This window comes from Schistocerca nitens, chromosome 9 (assembly GCF_023898315.1).
Source record: "Schistocerca nitens isolate TAMUIC-IGC-003100 chromosome 9, iqSchNite1.1, whole genome shotgun sequence".
Taxonomy (NCBI): Eukaryota; Metazoa; Arthropoda; class Insecta; order Orthoptera; family Acrididae; genus Schistocerca; species Schistocerca nitens.
Genome location: NC_064622.1, coordinates 484,545,109 through 484,566,584, shown reverse-complemented (window position 1 = coordinate 484,566,584; position 21,476 = coordinate 484,545,109). Strand labels below are relative to the sequence as shown.

The following is a 21,476-nucleotide window of genomic DNA, read 5'->3' as shown; positions in this document are numbered from 1 at the left end:
TAAATGATATTTATTTATTTATTTATTTATGCATTTATTTTACCTGGCAAGATTAGGGCCTTCAGGCCCTCTCTTACACCTAACCAGGCATACTCAGATTCAACAAATTTCAGTTTCTACAGAACATTAAGGACATATAACATTTTATACAGTATTAATGTTGAAGAAAAAAAATAGATATTATAAAAGTAGTACAATGATAATTATAACAATCAAAAATAATTATAACAATCAAGAATAATAATAATAATAATGAATATGTATATGAAAGTAAACATATTTTTGTTTTATGAATGTCAGTCTTATTGCTAGTTGGGAATTTTCTCATTATATTCTTGCAGCTTGTGAGTTATTCTCATCAAGCAGACACATAAGATGATGGAATGGGGTGAAAGAGATATAGAAGAGGTAGATAGTTCTGTTATAGCAAATAATAAATACATGAAACCTTTGGTAAAACTACAATATCAAATGTCTTAATATAATTAGATCCAAATAATTTACGTGATAAATGCTATAAGACATTATTTCTCGTATGAAGTGCTTCAGTGGGATGACCCAAATAATTTTCATTCTACAAAAATAAGCGAAATTTCAGCAACTTCTAAAATCGGTTATATTTGTGAAGCAGATCTATAATAGCCAAAAAATTTACACAATGACCTAAAGATTTACATCTTCATCCTGAAAATGAAATTTTGTCTGGGTCTAAAGAAACAATTATGACCTCCCTTAGATGATAAGTATAATTATGTTCTTTACTGTAGCAATGTTAAACTATATTTATCTCAAGGATAGAAATAACAAAAATTCATGAATTTTTAATATTTATATGGTCTGATGGTGAAAAAAGTAGAGATATAATTTGGTTAAAAAGTATACAGATGTAAATATGGGAAAAATGAATAAGCAGAAAATGATTTTGAAAAAGACATCTAGTAATTGATGAATAATTCAGTATTTCGAAAAAGATGAAAATTATAACAAACATAGTGGATAGAAGATTAGTCTTAGATGGAGACGAATGTTAAAAATTTATAGCTGAGCCAAGTTTTAAGGGAAGACAATATTTCACAAAAATTTATTTAATACCCATATGAATAAAACTAAAATTTGTACTAAAACTATTTAGAGTGTGTATACTTGCTTTTTCAAATGAATTAATGTACACATTTGATCATAATATTTTGAACCTAAATATGGAGAAAATATTGAAATTCATTGTCCAGGTACTGATACTTACATTTATAATATAAAAAATTAAGATTTTAATGAAAATATAAAGTCAACAATTGATTATTTTGATGCTAGTAATGGTCCAGAAAATAATATTTATAATATACCTCAAGTTAATGAAAAAAGACTAGGAAAAATGAAAGATGACTGTAATGGAAAAATGATATAAGAATTTTTTGTTTTAAGAGTAAAATGTATATTTATAAAGTTGGCGATAACCAAGAGGAATAGTCAAAAGAATTTATGAAAAATGTTGTTAAACAACATATACAACAATTCAGATCTGATACAATTTAGATCTGATACAATTTAGATTTGATACAAAGCTTTAAACAGTTTTATTTTGTTAAGATAAATAAAACTGCTATTAACACTCACAATAATAAGACATCTTTTAGAAAATGAAATAAATAACTGCTGTATGGACATTATGAAAGAAATAATGAGATTTAATAGACTTTAAATTTTTATAAAATTCACGTTTAACATATTTATCTTTATTGTTAAAGATAAATCTGTTTATATTCTTTCATCCCAAAATATATCCCCCATAATCATAATCATTTTTAAATTCGTAACACAAATGAAATCCGAATAAAGTTTTGCATGAAAATTCGCAAGTGAGGTGTGTATGATAATCAACATTTTCAATGAAGTATCAAGTATCACTTTTGACTGAACTACAGAAATATAACTGATGAAATTTCATCACAACTTTACTTGTGCCTGTATCTCATCTTCTAGCTTCGAAATTTGACAGAAATTCCCCTGTGAAACATGCAATTCTAGCATCCCTGGAAGAATGGATATCACGGAGAGAAGGCCTGGGATATGTTTCCACAATCAAATTTTTATTCAGCAGTGGGTTGTATGCTTATATCAAACTGACTAGCAGATTAAAACTGTGAGCTGGACTGAGATTCAGACTCAGGACCTTTGCCTTTCTGGGTAAGTGCAAGGCTTCTGTGAAGTTTGGAAGCTAGGAGACGAAGTACTGATAGAAGTACGTTGGTGCAGGCAGGTTGTGAGTTATGCTTGTGTACCTCAGTACATAGAACAATTGGCCATGAAAGGCAAACGTCCCAAGCTCGAGTCTCCATCTGGCTCAGAGTTTTAATCTGCCAACACTTCTGATGTTTCTTTTAAAACATAATTTATATTGCAATTTTCTAACTCATCCAAAACTTTAAAGGTATCCATTTACGCAGAAATAATAGTTTTAGCTGACACTGAGAGAATTAAAAACTGTTATTTTTGTTATTTTCTGTAATACATTTTTCCTTTTATTTCAGTATATGTATTTAGATGTTGGAGTCTTACCAAAAAATTGAAATCCTAAATTTTTGATAATTCATGCATTTTTTGGAAATTTATGCATCCAGAACTTTTGTTTTCATTATTCTTAATCGATAATAATATTTTCTAATGTTCTTTGGTCAACATAAGTTTTAAATTCTTTTAGTAATAATATTTCAAAATATGTTTTCCAAACACACACACATACATAGATACACATATGCATGCACATGCACACACACACACACACACACATGCACAATGAATTTTATTTCTCTATATATTTCTACAATATTCATTTAAACAAGATCTATGTATTTTTCAATAACCAACTTTTGTATATTTTTGTGAAGTAAAATTAGCAATTTATTTCTTAACTGCACAATTTTTAGGAAACTTATATTTTATGGCTTCTGTTTATGTAGAAAAAATAATTAGAAACAAGAAAAACGGAAAATAAGAAATTAATATTATTAAAAATGACTGTAAAATAAAAAAAATCTAATGACAATTTTTGTATTAAATGGATTAATTCGTAGACCTTGTCATCAACCATTAACTCAACTACAATGATGAACAAGTCTTAATTATCTTTGACAAAAACACTAATTCTAGAATATAAAGATACTGGCTATGCGATTAGATGGCTTTTTGATAAAGAAGATAAAAATATATTTGAAATTTTAAACCCTGAAGTGCTATTAAATTCAGTGACAAATCATGAATATACATCAATGACATGGCGTAATTTTTAAATCAGAAAAGGAAGAAACCAAACTGTTCAGAAAGTGGGTTATACATGAAGATTAATCTTCAATTTGTAAACATGGATAATATGAAATTAAAGAACAATTAATGGATTGATATAAATGTCATATAAAGAGTCAGAAAAAAATTAAATTAAAGTAAGTTATTTAAAAGAACTGAATAGTGTTAAGGGCAAATATAAACAAAAATTAGGGAAAGATTTTATTCAGATATAGAAATTTTAAATGAAAGAACTGAGAAAGTAAATAGAACACTACCACATACTGTACAAGAAACTGAAGACCATAACTTAAAGCCAAATTTTGTGATTTTAAGATTATATGATTGTAACTTTAGAAACATTTACTCTATTATTAGAACACAAAGAGAAAGACAAAAAAATTAATGCAATTAGAAATAGATGCCCTAATTGTGAACAAATGTTAAGATTTGGTTAAAATCCAATTCAATAAATTTGTATCAAATAATTAAACAAAATTGAAGAATTGAATATCACCACATTTGTTGTAGTATAACTGATATACTATTACAGTTTACTTATGACACAGTAAATCGGATACTTTCAAATATCTTAATTCTTTTCTGGATTAACTGTGCCAGTAACAACACTAAAATCTATCAAATAATTTTTTCATCATTAATACTTACTTCTAAATCCTGAATTCTTACCTCATAAATGAGAAGAAATGTAGAATATTTTGGTTCATAAATTATAGGTTTAAAAGAAGCAATAGTATTAGTTTCTTGATAATATTTGTCTTTTTCTGCAAACATCCTATCAGCTAAATCAGATCTTATATTTATTACTTCAAAAGTTATATCTATACATTTTTGTCAAACTATTAGCAGCCATTTTCTTCTTAGGTCCAATAATTTGTTTACTGAAGTGTGAAACCTCTCCAGTACCATGCTTTCTATTAATATATAATTTATCATTGTTTTCAAGAATAACTTCATTTAAATGTTTTTCTTCCTTAATATATATCTATTAAGTTTTATAGAATTTATGAATTTCTCTAAACTTTTTGAACTATTCACCCCAGTAGGAATTATTATTGCTTCTCCATTACAGCTTAATTTATTATTTTTGATGTAATATTTGGAGTTTATAATCTGTATAAAACCAACTACATGAACATTTTTATAGACGGGTCTTACAGGAACAGATGATTTTTTTGTGAATTGATCAATTTCTTTTTAATTGAAATAAGTGTCTCAGTTAGTGTTCATACAAATTATTTAATTAACTGCAAACTGATTTGGTACCAAATGTAAGAATGCCAGAAAAAAAAGTATCTGAAGCTGTTGCATAATTTAATTCAATGTCCTATAATATGAACAAGGAGATGTGCAAAAACAACATTAACGATTGATAGTTATATTTGAGCTCCAGGATGGTTAAAGTACAATAAAAATAATTATTCATTTAGTTACTCTAAAATATTAGATCAACCAAAATATGCAAAACTTATAAAAAGGAAAATAAATTTAAAATAAATATGAGGAAAAGTGCTACTTTTATTGAAAATAAAGATGAAATTAAACAATTAAAAGAATCAGAAGATAATTGCGTTGTTAAATTTGAAGATTTTACTCTCGAAAATGAATATGCAGTTAGACAATATTAGATGCAGACATGAAAGAACACCTTGTTTCAATTTAGCTGAAACATTTCCAAAAATCCCAAAACAATTAGTCAGAGAGACTTTAGAAGTGTAAAATATTTCTAGACTACATGATACAAGTTTAAATCATTTCTTCCATGACTTTGTTGGTGGCGATTTAAAGTTTGTGATTTTAAATGCATAACACAATTAAAAGAAGCTATTGGTATAAATCTACATCATTTTATTACAAATTATGCTATGAATGTAATAAATATATATTGATGAGGAAATATTGTAGCAACACAAAAACTATTATGATATTATTTGTTACATTTAATGATAAAATTCCTAATGATAAACTATCTTATATAATTTCTTATGGAAAAAGTAATTTAACTTATGATGCTCAGCACAGAATACTATCTGAGAAACCTTAAAATATATGTATATTGTTTAGTTATTACATGGGAAATAATACATGATCTTTCAATATTTTTTAATTCTCCCCTATATCTTTTGCCTTTATAGGTAAAGTAATATTTAGATTCTCCAGTTATTGGAGAGAAACTTTTGAAAAAGTGCCATCAAAGATAAAAGTAACAACTCGTTCTATTAATGAGTGAGAAACTTTTGTAAATAATATATAAACCAAATATCATCTTTTAGTATATATTTTGGTAAATTGTAGAATTCATAATTCTTTACTGTATCTGGTTCCTCATATTAATAATAAACTGCTGTATTTCTTGTTTTCATAGATAAGAGAGAGTTTTGCAACTCAGCATTCTGTAATTAAAGGTGGTTTAAGATAAAGTTTTCAAACTTTACATTCAGCCTGCTTCTCTCTTGGTTGAATATGTCTTTCAACAAAAACTTTACATTCAACCTGCTTCTCTCTTGGTTGAATATGTCTTTCAACAAAAGTATCTTTGCAGAATTTAAATTTGTCCCACACATTAGTCATTTGTTATTTGTCCTAATTTATAAGACAAAAATTTATTAGATTTCTTTAAATGAAGAACGTTGTGGATTTTTGAATATTAGATTCTTGGGAATGCTACTATATAAAATTAGAAATGTATTACATTTTTAAATGTAAAATAAAATGAATCATTCCTTTATTCTCAAAATTTTAATTTTTTTGAACATGAGATTTATATACTCAATTAAAAATTTATATTCAACTGATTTTCAACCATTTTTATATATTGCGAAAATTTTGTAAGTGAATGATTTTTCAAATCATTCTATATTCTGTTAAATTTACACTTTTTCTACATCCACATCTACATCTACATCCATTCTCCGCAAGCCACCTGACAGTATGTGGTGGAAGGTACCATAAGTATGTTTATCGGTTCTCCCTTCTATACCAGTCTCATATTGTTTGTGGAAAGAACGATTTTCGATATGCCTCTGTGTGGGCTCTAATCTCTCTGATTTTATCCTCATGGTCTCTTCGTGAGATATACATAGGAGGGAGCAATATACTGCTTGACTCCTCGGTGAAGGTATGTTCTCGAAACTTCAACAAATACCCGTACCAAGCTACTGAGCGTCTCTCCTGCAGAATCTTCCACTGGAGTTTATCTATCATCTCCGTAATGCTTTCGCAATTACTAAATGATCCTGTAACCCTATCTGGTATGGGTCCCACACTGGTGAGCAATATTCAACTAGTGAGCGAACAAGTGTACTGTTGTTCAGTATATATGCTTAAATTTTTTTAAAGGGTTTTGAAAAGGTTGTGTTATGTTGAAGAAAAAGAGTGATGGTAGTAGTTGTAGTAGATGAAGAAGCGGACTAGCCCAGTCCCTAAGATGTGGCCAGGGCCAGATCAGCAATCTTCATCAACTGAATTGTGTTCTGTTCTTGTAGATAAAAATCTTTATAATCATACATAACATTACGACCCGAGGACCTTCCAGCCAGTCAGGTCCTCTCCCATTCTGTAGTTCAGTAGTACCATTTACCAGAAGACTTTGACAGGCAAATTACTGATCATCTGATGCCATACATTACTTGTATTTGCTTCTTGAAGTTGCTGATGTACCCCTGATGCACCCTTGGGTGCATTAACCTCACTCCAACTGTTAACATCCTCAACGGCTTCTTTTTAAACAGTTGCACTGAAACAAGTAGGTTCAATAAACATACTAAAAGACAGTCCATATCTTCTTAGTAAAGGTGTACAATGGTGTTCAGAATGTGGATTTCTGATATGCATGTGTTTGGAGAAACACAGAAGGAAATTTTGTAATTTGAATGTCCAGGAAGTTCGCCAGTCCCCTGCTAGAGTAAGTAGCCTGAAGCAAGTATCTTCACTGGAGTGTGCATGCACTCCATCTATGATGCGCCAAGAAGGCTGACTGGCATGCTACCGATTTGAGCAAGAAGAGGATACAGTGGTTAGCTATGGATCAACATATAGCACGAGTGGCATAGAGATCTGTTGATGATATGTGGAGTGGTATGATCGTTAAATTACGTTGGAGAAAATGATTTGACTGTGGAGTCAATAATTCCTCAACACACTTCAGAAAGGAGCAGTCGAACTAAATCTGCAGTGCCTAAAGACATCAACTACAGAGACAAACATTGAACATTTGAATTCAATTATTGTCAGCACACAGCTTATCACTATGACGACGTCGCTAGGAAATGAATTCATGACATGCTGAAGCTCATCATTTCGTTTGGCGTGCAATCAAGTGTCACAAAGTGCCATACAGTCTGTAATGAGACAGTTACCTATATATCTCAGAGAACTGGAATGAAGCTATAACTTATCTTGCAAGAAAAATAAAGGTACTATAGTAGTCAAGTTTGTGTTGTTATGGGAGGACGAGAGTTTCTTGCCTCCTTAATATAAATATCCTGTCAAGCAGAAGTTTAAAGAGAACATAGCTGCCGGTAGTGTCATGAGCACAAAATTTGGGACATGAAAAAAATTCTGTCATTAGTTTTTCTTATAGAGCAGTAAACACCTACCTGCAACGAGATACACTCGTCAGAATGAAAGCACCTACTCGACAAGTGAGACTGCTGCTGATGGGATTGATTATTTCTCATGATAAGGCCAGAAATTCCATCTCAGATATAACAGCAGCTCGTCTCGGAAGCATATGTTTGGATACACAGATCATGTCTGCCTAAAGTTACATACTGGGGTCTACTCAAATTTTCTTAGCTCGAGGAGATATTTATCAGTACAGCATTTCAGCCCCAAAGAGAATAGAGACTGCATTGCTTCCTCTTATTACCTTTGTCATGACAGGTAGTTTATCTACAGTCGCTTTTCAACATCTGTGAGGTGATAAAACTTGCTATTCTTGTCACTATTTTTATTTCCTCAGTAAACGATCTGAAGAAAAGTGTGAAGTAGGATTTTTACTGAACTACTTTAATGTAGTGGGTGGTTGTTATTGAACTTTTCCTATTTAATACGTTATAACACAGAAACTAATAACCATACGAGGATGAAACTTGGTAGTATTAATGTCAAGGGCATGGGGAAGAGAAATAATGCAGAATCATTTCGACTGAAACACTTTTAATTGGCTACTGCACATACCGGTACCATTACTACAATAAAAGGGGCTCAATATGACGCCCATCAGAAGAGTCTGAAAGCGCAGGATTGCATTCTGCACAGCAGAAACAAGCATGTCCGTAGGTATGCTGGGTACTTCTATTGATTTGCTGGGCTTCAGATCTGCACATGTGTGAATGTTCCCCTGGTCAACCCTGTCCTTCAGGTGGCCCCGTAACCAGAAGTCACAGGGAGTGAGATCAGGTAATCGTGCCAACCAAGGGTTTGGAAATGATCGGTTCATAATTTCATCGTTTCCAAAATGTGTTTCGGAGAAGCAGGTGAACTTCACGAGCAATCTGCGTTGGAGTCCCATCTTGCACCAAAACTGTTTAATTCAATGCGTCTCTCTCCCATAGGGCGGGTATGACATGCTGGCAAAGCATATCGCCAGAGCACTGGCCAGTCACACAGCACGTCTTCGGTCACTGAGCGCCAACCTGTTCAAAAAAGAACGGTGGAATGATGAACGCAGCCGTGAAGCCACACCATATGGTGACACGTGCACCATACGGAGGAACTTCGTGCACACTGACTGGAGGTGAAGATGCCCACACTCGGCAATTCTGTGTGTTCACCTCAACCGTCAGAGAAAAATGAGCTTCGTCTGTCTGCAGGATGATCCAGGACCAGCTCTCGTCAACTTCAAGCCTTGAGAGAAAGGGGAGAGTATAGTCAAGACGTCGTTGTGCGTCTTGTGGTGCAAGCTGCTGTACGATGTGGATCTTGTATGGATACCATTTGAGAACGGTTCGAAGCACCTTCCGCATACTGGACGACGGTATGTTCAACTGTCGCTACACAGCACGCACACTGCCTGACGGTTGGGAATTGCGCGCAGCGTTGTCTGCCATAGCAACAGCGCTTTCATCAACCACCTGTGGTGCACCGGTCATCGGCTTCTTCCTGGAGGCATGCCCAGTTCTGCCGTCGATTCGAACTTATTATTCATGCTCCGCACAGCAGGTGGAGAAAGAGGACCCTTCTGTAATCCTTGCAGCAGGTGATATTCTCAAACTGCAGCTGCAACTTTACTCTTGTTTTGATAATAGAGCTTCACCAATAATGGCCTGCTCCTTTAGTCCAACCTCATGTTGAGGTTTCAACAAGTGCACTGCAGACTGGTCAGGTGTGTGAGACTATGAATCACGATGATTGATCACGGCACCTGGTGGCCATAATTGAAACTGGACGGCGGAGCTGTATCGCATGGAAATCGTGCACCCCATACTCTGGACATTTACGCTGCCAAGTTTGGTGCTCGTACGGTAGCTAATTTCCGTGTTATAATGTGTTAAATAGGGAAAGTTTAACTATAAACGCCTGTATGTCCGCTTCCCTAATGTCATTTTGCTGCTGAACTTGTGCCACGGTTCATTTTTATGGTTTCAGTGTAATGTCTGCTAATTTTATGGTTACCTAACCGGGTTTCTTATTGAAACTCCTATACTACAACAGGTCGTCCAGTGTCCAAACTGCCGTGGTTGCCTAACGATCCCAACAACGCGTACGGGAACGAGAACTGCGTCGACTTCAACAAAGACGGGTTCACAAACGACGTGCCCTGTGAGAATCCAGCGCCATTCTTCTGCGAGCGCCGGCTCTCGGTGGTCGCGCCGGACGGCTACGAGTGGCTGGACGGCGCCGGCCGCTTCTACAGGGTGCACGTGGAGAGGGCGGCTCGCGCCGACGCGGCCAGGACGTGCCGCTTCGAGAACGCGACGCTCGCCGTCACCGACACGTGGCGCCGCGCCGAGGCCGTGCTCGGCCTCCTAGAGCCCAAAAAGGAAGTCTACCTGATAGGCTTCACGGATGAAGCTGTCGAAGGCGACTTCATTACTGAAACAGGTTAGTATGTTGTATACTCCTTTTGCATTTCCATCGGCTCCTCGAAACATCACACCCAAAGTAGGTATTATTATTATATAGCATTACACATGAACAGCAAATAACAACTGTGGAGTTACAAAATTTTACAAAAATATATTAATTTAATAATCTGTAATTTAAAAAGTAAGTCTATAAATTAATATCTAATTTGTCGATCCATTCTAGGACTGCCTCTGTCACTTCAAAGAAATCTTCCAATTTCCCACGGTAGGGTCTTCTGCTACAGCTTGTTACAATGTGATGGATCGTCTGGTGTTCATTTCCACAGTCACACTGAGAAGATGACGCCCTTCCTTATCGGTAGAGGTTTCCGATCACTTGGTTTCCAGGCACGACGCGTTAGTTCCATACCGGCTGGTCTTGTCAGGTCTTTGGAGGGTCTGATGTTCCTCATGGGCAATAGTGTTCCACATTTTTGTCCACTTTTTGTTGATACTGAAAGTAGCTGCCTGTAGCGATTCTGGCAATAGGACAGATGGCTGACTAAGTTTTAATCGGTTCATTCGGAGTGCAGGAACATTAGAGTGCATTGGGAGCTCGGGGTATTCCTTGAAGAGGACGTTCTGTCTTCGGAGGTCTGCGTATAGGATCTCCTCACACTGTTGGGTGACCAAGGCCAGATCGTCTGCATAGATGAACTTCCTTGACTGTGTTTCAGGGAGATCAGATGTATACAAGTTGAACAGAATTGGTGCCGGCCAGGGTGACCGAGCGGTTATAGGCGCTACAGTCTGGAACCGCGCGACCGCTACGGTCGCAGGTTCGAATCCTGCCTCGGGCATGGATGTGTGCGATGTCCTTAGGTAGTTAGGTTTAAGTAGCTCTAAATTCTAGGGGACTGATGACCTCAGAAGTTAAGTCCCGTCGTGATCAGAGCCATTTGAACCATTTTTGAACAGGATTGGTGCCATTCTTATCTACTACAGATCTCCTGGCTTAACATGGACGCGAAACTACTTCACAACGGTTCTTCTCAGAACCAACCAACCAAACACGTCAGCCAAAGTAGCTAAATGTTGCTGGATCGGATTTATCACTAAATACAAAGATCATGTACGAGTTTTCTTGATGCCTACACACCAGAATGCAACACAGAAAACCAGTAAGTTGCGTTACTATCGCCTTTGCTGGGACTATACTGTCTGACTTTCACAGACTTTTGCAGTATGTTAAAAGTTCTCCATTTATCTCGAGACTTTGTTTTAATGTACACTTATGTATTAGGCTCAGCCAGAAATTTAAAACCGTAACTGTTCCTTTATGGGGTGTAGAATAATATCTGCTACCAGTCAGAATAGGTGATTTTATTTAACACACGACCAGTTTCTGACATGTGCACGTCTTCATTAACGTGATTCCATCCGTAATACTCAGTATTGGAGCTGAGTGTAGCTGGAGTATCCATATAGTTTACACACTACATTTATCACACTTTTTACAAACATGTTTCGATTTTTTCCTCATTAAGTGTACATTAGTTACAATGGTACTTACTGGTAATTCCATGTAATGTCTTTTAGACAATAGTGGCACTTCAGATGCACCCCCATTCACAGCATTCGTTGTGATAAACACGAATGGCGCACGACGGAATCTTTAGCAGTTGCGATACAGCTCGTGCACTACTCAGAGATCGCCCGTTGCATCCAACACTCTTATACACGGCAAGAGTAACTTCTACAGTGTTTTGTGGTGCAACTGGACAGGAAAAGTCCCCTAATCGACAGTTAAATCGAATTTCCATATCATGTTGTTTACCGACGATCATTCTTCCCACTCGCTATTCGCGAGTCGAACAGGGTTGGAGGGATCACATAGTGGTACCGAAAGTACCCTCCTCCATACACCATTTGGTGGCTTGCGGAGCATGATGTAGATGTAGAGGTGTGGAAACAGGATCTCTTCGCATTCCGTTAATGCGTCGATACGCTTGAAGAACAGCATAATTTTGCTGTTGTTTTGATAAAACAGCAGTAAAGCCTTGCTCACCTTATCTAGATCGGTGGTGACTATCTGCGACTTTAATGCACACTGATGTCAAGACGGCGTCGTTGTGTCAGTACCGGCGTCTACCAGCAAGTCGTGACACCAACGCTACGAACAACACAAATCCTGCAGCACGCACTCTGAACATCATCCCTATAGAGTTAGGAACCCATATGATAAATAGTTCTCCATCTAAATTGGTTCTGGTGGCAAAAGTTTGATTATAAACGCCCAGTACATGTACACCACGGCGCCAGTCAAGTTTATCGTCAGTTTTTAACTGTAGCATTGAGGCTGCACTATTAAGCTCAAGTTAACTGTCGGTGATGTGACAGTGAGTCAAAACTCCCCAAAATAATAACGACGGCTACACCAAGACCAGGCGGATCTCATGTAATGATAGACAGAGACTGTCGAGGACTGCAGGGAGCGATTGTAAGGGATCGCATCAAAACGGCAGAAGGAATGAGTAGTGAGCTCCAGAGCGTTGCTAGCTTTCCGGCTTGACTGAACACTGCGCACAGGGCTTTAAAAGGAATGGGGTAAAATGGTCGAGCAGGTCTTCGTAAGCTACATGTGTCCATAGGCAATGCTGAGCGACTCCTCAAGAGGTGCAGAGACCTGTGCTATTGGACAGTGAATGAATGGAACGAGTAGTCTGGAGTGCTGAATCACGCCTTGCCCTGTGGCAATCCAGTGGAACGGTTTGGTTCGGCAACTGTGTGGAGACAAAGTTACCTGCAATAACGTGTAGTACCAGAAGTAAAGTACGAAGGAGGCGGTATTACGGTATGGAGGTGGTTTTTGTGGTGGAGGTGTGCTGTCCTTACTGTGCTTAAGGAAGTGCTAAATGCGGAACGATATGAAAACATTTTACAGCCTTGTGTACTACGCACAGTGGAGGAACATGGCAATACACTCTGTCGCAAACTGCATTTGTGAAGCAATCGATTATGGACAAAAACGTTTGTAGCATGAACCGGTGTGCTCAGGGTCCACACCTGAACCCAACGGAACTTTTGGGAGATGTTAGAACTTCGACTTCGTTGCAGATCCCAGCTGCCAACAATACAGCATTCTCTGTTTTGGCTCTTGAGTAAGAATGGGTCGTCTTTCCTCCACAGACATTGAGACATCTCACTGAAACTCTCCACAGCAAAGTTCGAGTCATCATAAACACAAAGGATGGACACAACCCATATTCACGTCCACCAATAGAAGTTCGGGTACTTTTGATCAGACGGTGTGTGAAATGTCTGAAAATCAGATTGATACATGAGCTCCTACCAATTTGAGTAGATCAGCTGTAATGTAGAATGTGTTTTTCTTCTCATTCTTCCACAAATTCAATAGAATTAATTTATTAATTTTTGGTTGTCTTCTTTGTAAGATGAAATATCTGTTGTAAGTCTGTTAGCTGCAGTCGAGATCGAATAAATGCTCACACTTTCTTCTCCTTCTCTCTCTCTCCCCCCCCCCCCCCCCCCGTCTCTCTCTCTCTCTCTCTCTCTCTCTCCCAGAAGTACATGGGGCTTTATGCTCGTTATTCTCATACGAACTGCTGCAATAAATGATTAATTTTGTGATGTTTTCTTTGTGGTGTGAGTCCACGAGATGCAATCGACATCGAATAAAGTACTTTACAGGCGCTCTTTCTTCTCTATGAATGCCAGAGAAGGAAGTTTGCTTGCCATCCTACTATGAAATTGTAGATTTAATAAATCGACATCGGGTTGCCTCGAAATTCACATGGATAGTTCCACGTCGGAGTACAGGGTTCAGACGGTTCAAATGGCTCTGAGCACTATGGGACTTAACATCTGAGGTCATCAGTCCCCTAGAACTTAGAACTACTTAAACCTAACTAACCTAAGGACATCACACACATCCATGCCCGAGGCAGGATCCGAACCTCTGACTGTAGTAGCAGCGCGGTTCCTGACTGAAGCGCCTATAACCGCTCGGTCACAGCGGCCGGCCGGAGTACAGGGATGATGCCACTGTCTGGAGTACCACAAGTTGGAACTCACTGATGAGCTACCTCTGTTAGTGTTGAACCAGTACCGTTTTTTCTCACTTTTCTTCATCCACGTGTATTACTGCAACGACTCATAGCTCAGATCGACGTAGCCTAACTGAGAGCTCCTTAGGTGCTTCCATAATCTCAACCTTTCCTCGCGCATCTACGCATCTACGCATCGTGCATCTACGATATGTTTCGTTGTGCTCAGTACCTGTACGGCGTGACCTTTTACACGAGTATATTTTGTTATTTGAACTCATATTTCCCATTTCTGGTACTCATTAGAAACATATGGGATGCTAAAATACAGTAGAGAAATACCATAACAGTTTCCAATGGTTTACTGATGCCAATTCGCACCACACTTTCACTGTTTCTGTTAGAATTGAGATCGAAAGCGTCAGGTTAGGGAACCTATTTGACAAATTAATCTACGACAAAGAATCAGAGCGATGGATTAAAAATATATATGCTGCTAGTTCCATGTATGATTGGTTTTTCCCCGCAATTTGCATTACAGTTGACCTACTCAAATCGGTAGGAGATCAGGTATCAAAATTTTGTATTTCATTTACTAAGACTTTACTTATTTTGCTGGAGTGGGAAGTGGGCCGTCCGGTGATGTTAGCAGAAAACCTTCGATAGAAGAGACTGTTTCCAGTCACGAGCAGAGGTTTTATTTGCCAAAAAGCCAACGCCTAAGGGATGCACTGAACTCACTCTCTACGACTACAGTGGGCTGCCGGAGTTAAACTGAGAGGCGTTGCGTCCCTAAAGGGACGAGCTAGTGGATACGTCTGGTCGCGGACTGAGCTAACAGGTAAGACAGAATGTTCTGGATACCGACGCATTCTCACCAACCCATTACGCGCGCCCCACGTCATTGCCCCCCCCCCCCCCTGCCCCCAGTCTTGCTAGGTGGTGGGGACAGGGTGGTTCAGTAGGCGCCCCTACTTCAGCGGTACATGACATAGCGCCCTAGTCGGCGGTACTACCGTGGGCCGACGTTCATGTGGACTGAGCGTAGGTACCACGCAAAACATCTGGTAGTACTGCGCCGCCCCACCCTCAGCCACTGACTTACTAATAAGGCAACTGAAATGGAAAACTCGTTCCACACACATTTCCTGCCCCTTCTGCGGGACCCGTTTTACGGATTCTAAAAATAAGTTACAAATATAAAATTAAATGCAAATTTGAGTGGCTACGGTGGAAAACCTGCCGAAAATTTGTCTTATATGCCTTCAACCAGACAATAGTCAGAGACGTGTTTGGAAGCAACCCAGTCAGGCTGAACGCCTTAGACACACTGTCCACGGAGTGCAGCAAGGGGGAGGTTCATTGCTGTTTTGGGGTGGCATTATGTGGGGCCGACGTACGCCACTGGTGCTCATGGGGCCGTGCGGTTCTAGGCGTTACAGTCTGGAACCGAGCTACCGCTACGGTCGCAGGTTTGAATCCTGCCTCGGGCATGGATGTGTGTGATGTTCTTAGGTTGGTTAGGTTTAATTAGTTCTAAGTTCTAGGCGACTGATGACCTCAGAAGTTATGTCGCATAGTGCTCAGAACCATTTGAACCATTTTTGAACTGGTGCTAATGGAGGGCGCCGTAAGGGCTGTACGATACGTGAATGCCATCCTCCGACCGATACTGCAATCATATCGGCAGCATATTGGCGAGGCATTCGTCTTCATGGACAATTTGCGCCCCCATCGTGCACATCTTGTGAATGACTTCCTTCAGGAACATCGCTTCACTAGAGTGACCAGCATGTTCTCCAGACATGAACCCTATCAAGATGTTAAAGGTGTTGGAAAGGGCTGTTTATGGACGAAGTGACCCACCAACCACACTGAGGGATCTACTCCGAATCGCCGTTGAGGAGTGGGACAATCTGGACCAACAGTGCCTTGATGAACTTGTGTATAGTATACCACGGCGTATACAGGCATGCATCAATGCAAGAGGGCATGCTACTGGGTATTAGAAGTACCGGTCTGTACAGCAGTCTGGACCACCACCTTTGGAGGTCTCGCCGTGTGGTGGTACAACATGCAATGTGTCTTTTTCATAAGCAAAAGAAGGGCGGAGATGATGTTTATGTTGATCTCTATTCCAATTTTCTGTACAGGTTCCGGAACTCTCGGAACCAAGGTGATGAAAAACCCTTTTTGATTTGTGTATTAAGAAAGGTGTGTCAAGTGTTGTCTAAGACAGCGTAAAATGAGTGTATATTGTGAGTAATAACGAAACAGGATACAGTAATGAGAAGAGTCGCCTACCATCATTGTCTGTACTACAGATCTTGCCCTCTGTAGATAGAGAGACTAGGCTGGGAAATTGGCATCCCATAAAAAGCACAATCGCAGGTTCGAGATGACACCATAGCAGCCTCCGCCGAAGAAGATCCCACGACCGACGAGCTGTCTTCTGCACTGGGGCACAACGACAGATTGGTGGAAAGAACGGTTAGAGACTCTTATTCAATCTCTCCAGCTTCCAGAACTGACTTCCAAAACATGCATAAATTATAGCGGATTCACATATTGTCTTGTGATACACAACTGGCTATTCATTCGCGTGATTTAATGATTGCTGTCGAGAGGGGATCTCTGGTTTGGTTGTATATTTCAACAGTTCCAGAAGGCTGTTGACAACGCTCCTCACGTGTGGATCCTAATCACATTGCATGCCTTTGGAGTATCTTCTCAGCTGTGTGACTGGATACGTGAATACCTGTCAGGTAGATCATAGTTCCCCCCAAGGGAACTCACGGCTCTTTTGTGAGTTTGTGTGTGGCATACGTGGGGCCCAGAACTCTTGCAGCCCTTCCTTCTTTCCCAGACTCCATTTCCTTCCCTGTGGCCCTTCATCCCTGTCCTCACTGCTTCTCCACTGCCCCTCCTTCCCCTCTCACGGTATGCTTCCTTATGTCAGCCCAGCTGTCCACCTGGTTTCTGATATTCCTTATAATTTTTGTTCCTCTTACTTTTTCTCTTTCACCTTTCCTTTTTGGTGTATTTGGTCCCTATCTGTGGTCTGAGAACTCTCCATCTAAATTTTCTCTCCACAGTGTCAGCCATCTGCTAAAGAACACCTTATTTGCTGTCTTCGACTCGTGATCTTACCGCCTCTTCCATCGTTTCCTCAGAACTGCTGTCCCTTAACGTTTTGACTGCTCTGAACGAGTTTACACACGCTGCTGCTACTGTCCACAGATTCTCTGGACGCTTTAATGCGCACATTTGATACTTCCGTCAGGGGCTCTAGACGTATATATGCGCCCCGCCTTGTCGCCGCTTTGTGCTCCTGATGTTAACACTAGAACGGCGGAAGGGGTCAAAATGACCACGGCCATCGTTTTCTGTTCATTGTCATATACAATTTATTTACTTCGTTAATGAAATTATATAACTTTTTCTAATTTTTTCTCCTCTTTCTGAAGATATTTTAGTATTTACAAAATATTTTAATTTTCTTCGCCATTTCATTCATTATACCTAGAATGGCGGAAGGGGTCACTTTTACTCCACTGTAATTTCTCTTCTGCTTATAAGTAAATTATCCAACAATACAGCCAACAATACAGTGGCAACAGTGAGCAATATAACAGAGCAGTTGCTCCTCATTGTTGCAACTTGGCACATGTATGTTCTAGTTCGCCATAACTTATGTTGTGTCAGTCAGGCAGTGTTTTTGTCCGTGAAACACGTTTTTGAACATGTATCGTCAGCGTGGACTTTCTGATGAAGAAGTGTTACATCTCTTAGAGAATTCTGGAGATGAATCGGAAACTGACTTCACTGTTGAAGATGATTATCTACCTGCACAATTGAAGATGAAGACATTGGAACGAGGGGCGATTAGTGAAAGAGGATTCAGATGCTGATATACGTCATTCATCATCTTTTTCACCACACCAGGTACAGTTGGAAGCGTCTACAAAGATGACTGCAAGGAATGGAAGAGTATAAGGGACTGGAAATTATTCATCTTCTGGAAGGCGGTCAGCTTTAACCGTTCTGAAGGAGAGAGGAGGCCCCACTGCTTATGCTTGCCAACGAGTAGACAGCTCTGTCATCAGTTATTGATGAAGCAATGCTACGCCTCATGAAGAAATACACACAATCAAATTCTCGAAAAGTAATAAAAAACAATGACTGCACAGTGTCACTTGAGGAACTGGAGAAACTGATAGCCACCATGTATGTTCAGAGTGTATTGCGCACAAAAGGTATGTCTGTGGATGATCTTTGGTCGCACTCTTGGGGCCTGCTTTTGTCAAGGACATTACGCCAAGGGACAGATTTCAGAAGCTTTTCAAATTTCTCCGTTTTGATGAAAAATCAACCCGGGCTGAACGCCGGCAGCCAAAAAAATTCGCTCTTGTATCTGAAATTTAGGGAAAGTTCATTGAAAACAGTATTCGCGCTTACCGCCCTGAAGAAAATATAACCATTGACGAGCAACTGTTACCAAGCAAAGCAAGATGCAGGTTTACTCAATTCATGTCCTACAAACGAGGCAAATACATGCTCAAATTCTGGTTGGTTGTTGATGTAATCACAAAGTATATATGTAATGCTTTCCCATACTTCGCCAAAGAGGACATGCACAGAGAGAAACAACCACTTGGAGAGTACATCGTTCTGCATCTCATGGAGTCATTTGTAAATCAAGGAAGAAATGACCATAGACAACTTTCTTAAGTCTCTTCAACTTGCTAGGAAACTCAAAGAAAAGAAAACTACATTAGTTGGTACAATGAACAAGATCCGCCGTGAAATGCCGGATGAAGTAAGGAAGCCGAATGCTCAATGCACTCCACTACAGTTCTGCACAATATTGACAACACAGACTGCACCTTGACTGTATACCAAGGAAAGAAGAATAAAAATGTCACTCTTCTGAGTACGCTGCATGCTGAAATAATAATAAGCAAGGAAGGAAAAAATACCTGAAACCGTAATGCTGTACAATGCAACAAAGTACGGGGTGGACGTGGTTAATCAAATGATGAATAAATATACTATGAAGGTTGCATGTAGGAGATGGCCAATGCATGTCCTCTACAACTTACTGGGCATGTAGACAATAAATGCATGAGTCATCTATAACATAGAAACGAACAAGAAAATGGAAAGGAAGACGTTCACACTGCAACTGGCAAATCAACTCAAGGGAACGAAAGACAGGTTCCTTGTGGAGTGACAGCTCTAGGGTGGCATCTGCTGTGCTTCAGCATGGACAATCTCACACATTTTTCAATTACCCCTCCTTAAAACACAGGCAGTGCATTTCTGTTGCAGTATGATGATCAGTCCTGATCCAGAGCTCTTTGTCGACACCCACCACCTGACCATGGTCCCCCATTTCCGTTTCTTGGGTCTCGTTTTTGACAACAAGCTTAATTGGTTGCCCCATATCCGCCTTCTGAAGACTGGCTATTTCCGTGAACCCAACGTCCTTTGTTTTCTTGCACTTACCTCTTGGGCCAGGTATTGCCAGACTCTTTTCGACTTTTATCAGGCCTTAGGTTTGTCCTGTCTGGACGATGCTTTTCAAGTTTATGGGTCAGGTTCCCTTCCACACTGCTCCTATTGGAGCTGGCCTGCCATTGTGGTATTTGTGGCACCACCAGTGTCTTTCGGACTAGCCTTTTCGATAGTATTCTGGTTTAGGCTGGATACCCCTCCCCCCTTCCAGGTACTGGTTTCCTACGCTATCGGCACTTTCCCTGCCTGCCAGTCTTATTCTATTTCTTTTGCAGCTTCAAGAGATGACCTACCTGCTTCCCACACTTGGATTGGTTTGCTGGTTGGGCTGTGCGTCACATCTCTCTGACTTAATTCCCATCTTCCATATTTGATTTGTTTTCCACGTCATCCCCCCCCCCCCCCTTTTTCAGTTAGCTTCTCAGTCCCAATGTCGAGTGGATCTCTTCTGGAGTCCAAAACGTCCCATCGTTCCAGTGCTGTTCCTTTGTTAGTTCTTGCTCTTCTGGGAACTGCAGGACACTGCTGTTTTTTTACACTGAAGGCTCTAAATCTGCCGACCATGTGTCATATGCCTTCATGTCTTCTCGAGGCGAGTGTCAAGAAAGTTCTAAGGTACTGTGATGTTTTTGGGCTTCAGCCTAAAATTTTAGGTTGGAATTTTTAGTATGTTGCCGAGTGGGTGACCACTCCATTTTATTCTTGTAATAGGCCAGTTCTAAACATGTGCTATGCGTTTCATTTTAACCCCTTCCACTACGTTTTATTGCAGTTCTCCTCTTTACGTGCTGCTTTCCTCTTTGCTACTGTTGACGTGCAAACTGCCTCTGTAGACGTGCAAACTGCCTCTGTAGACTTTCACCTATAATTTTCATCCTATTTCTGCACTTGCTGCATTTTAGTGACACTCGTCCGTTGTTGTTTCCGTTCGGGCGCTCAAGACTACACTGTTGAGCGCCCATAACACCATATCCATCTATCCATCCATCATGTCTTCTGCTGGCACAGAAGACCCTATCTTGCCTAACCTTGGGTGGTGTGTTTATTAAGGAAGTGGCCATCTATCAGGCCCTCTGAATTATTAAAATGTCCTTTCTCACTCGCGTTTTGTTATGTACAGACTCGATGAGTCGCCTTCAGGCTACCACCCAGTGTTTTTCCGCCCCACCCGTTGGTCTCTGCCATCTACGACCTTCTCTTTGATCTTGACCGCGTTGCTCACGGTAATGGAAGAGCTGCTCATCACCTTTATGAAAATCATTATCTACAACATCCGACTCCATCGCATACCTTCTTATCACAATTACGGAACGGCTTCGACAAACGAGTCCCTTCACCATCAGCAGTCGTGACTGTAGTACTCCCAAATTGGAAGAGACTGTACTGGATTACGTTGAGGGGAACCTGTCAACGAGTACACAAGCACTTAACATGTGCAGTGGATGTAAAACAAGTGATGCACTGGGACACGCCTAATAAATTACTTGTTAAAGTGGTTGTACTACTAAAATGTTTTCAAATGGTTATGCCACAGAAGCGGTACATTTCTGGACATGGTTTCCAGTCCAAAATATTATCTACT

General features: G+C 39.4%; 1 protein-coding gene across 1 annotated transcript in view; it reads left to right on the top strand.

The window, feature by feature from the left end:
* The window catches only part of LOC126203793 (uncharacterized), a 155,160-nt gene that overhangs the window by 92,812 nt on the left and 40,872 nt on the right, over window positions 1-21,476 (top strand). The window contains exon 5 of the mRNA XM_049938162.1: window positions 9,958-10,347. Within this exon, the coding sequence (XP_049794119.1) occupies window positions 9,958-10,347 (390 nt within the window). The remainder of the gene's footprint in view (window positions 1-9,957; window positions 10,348-21,476) is intronic.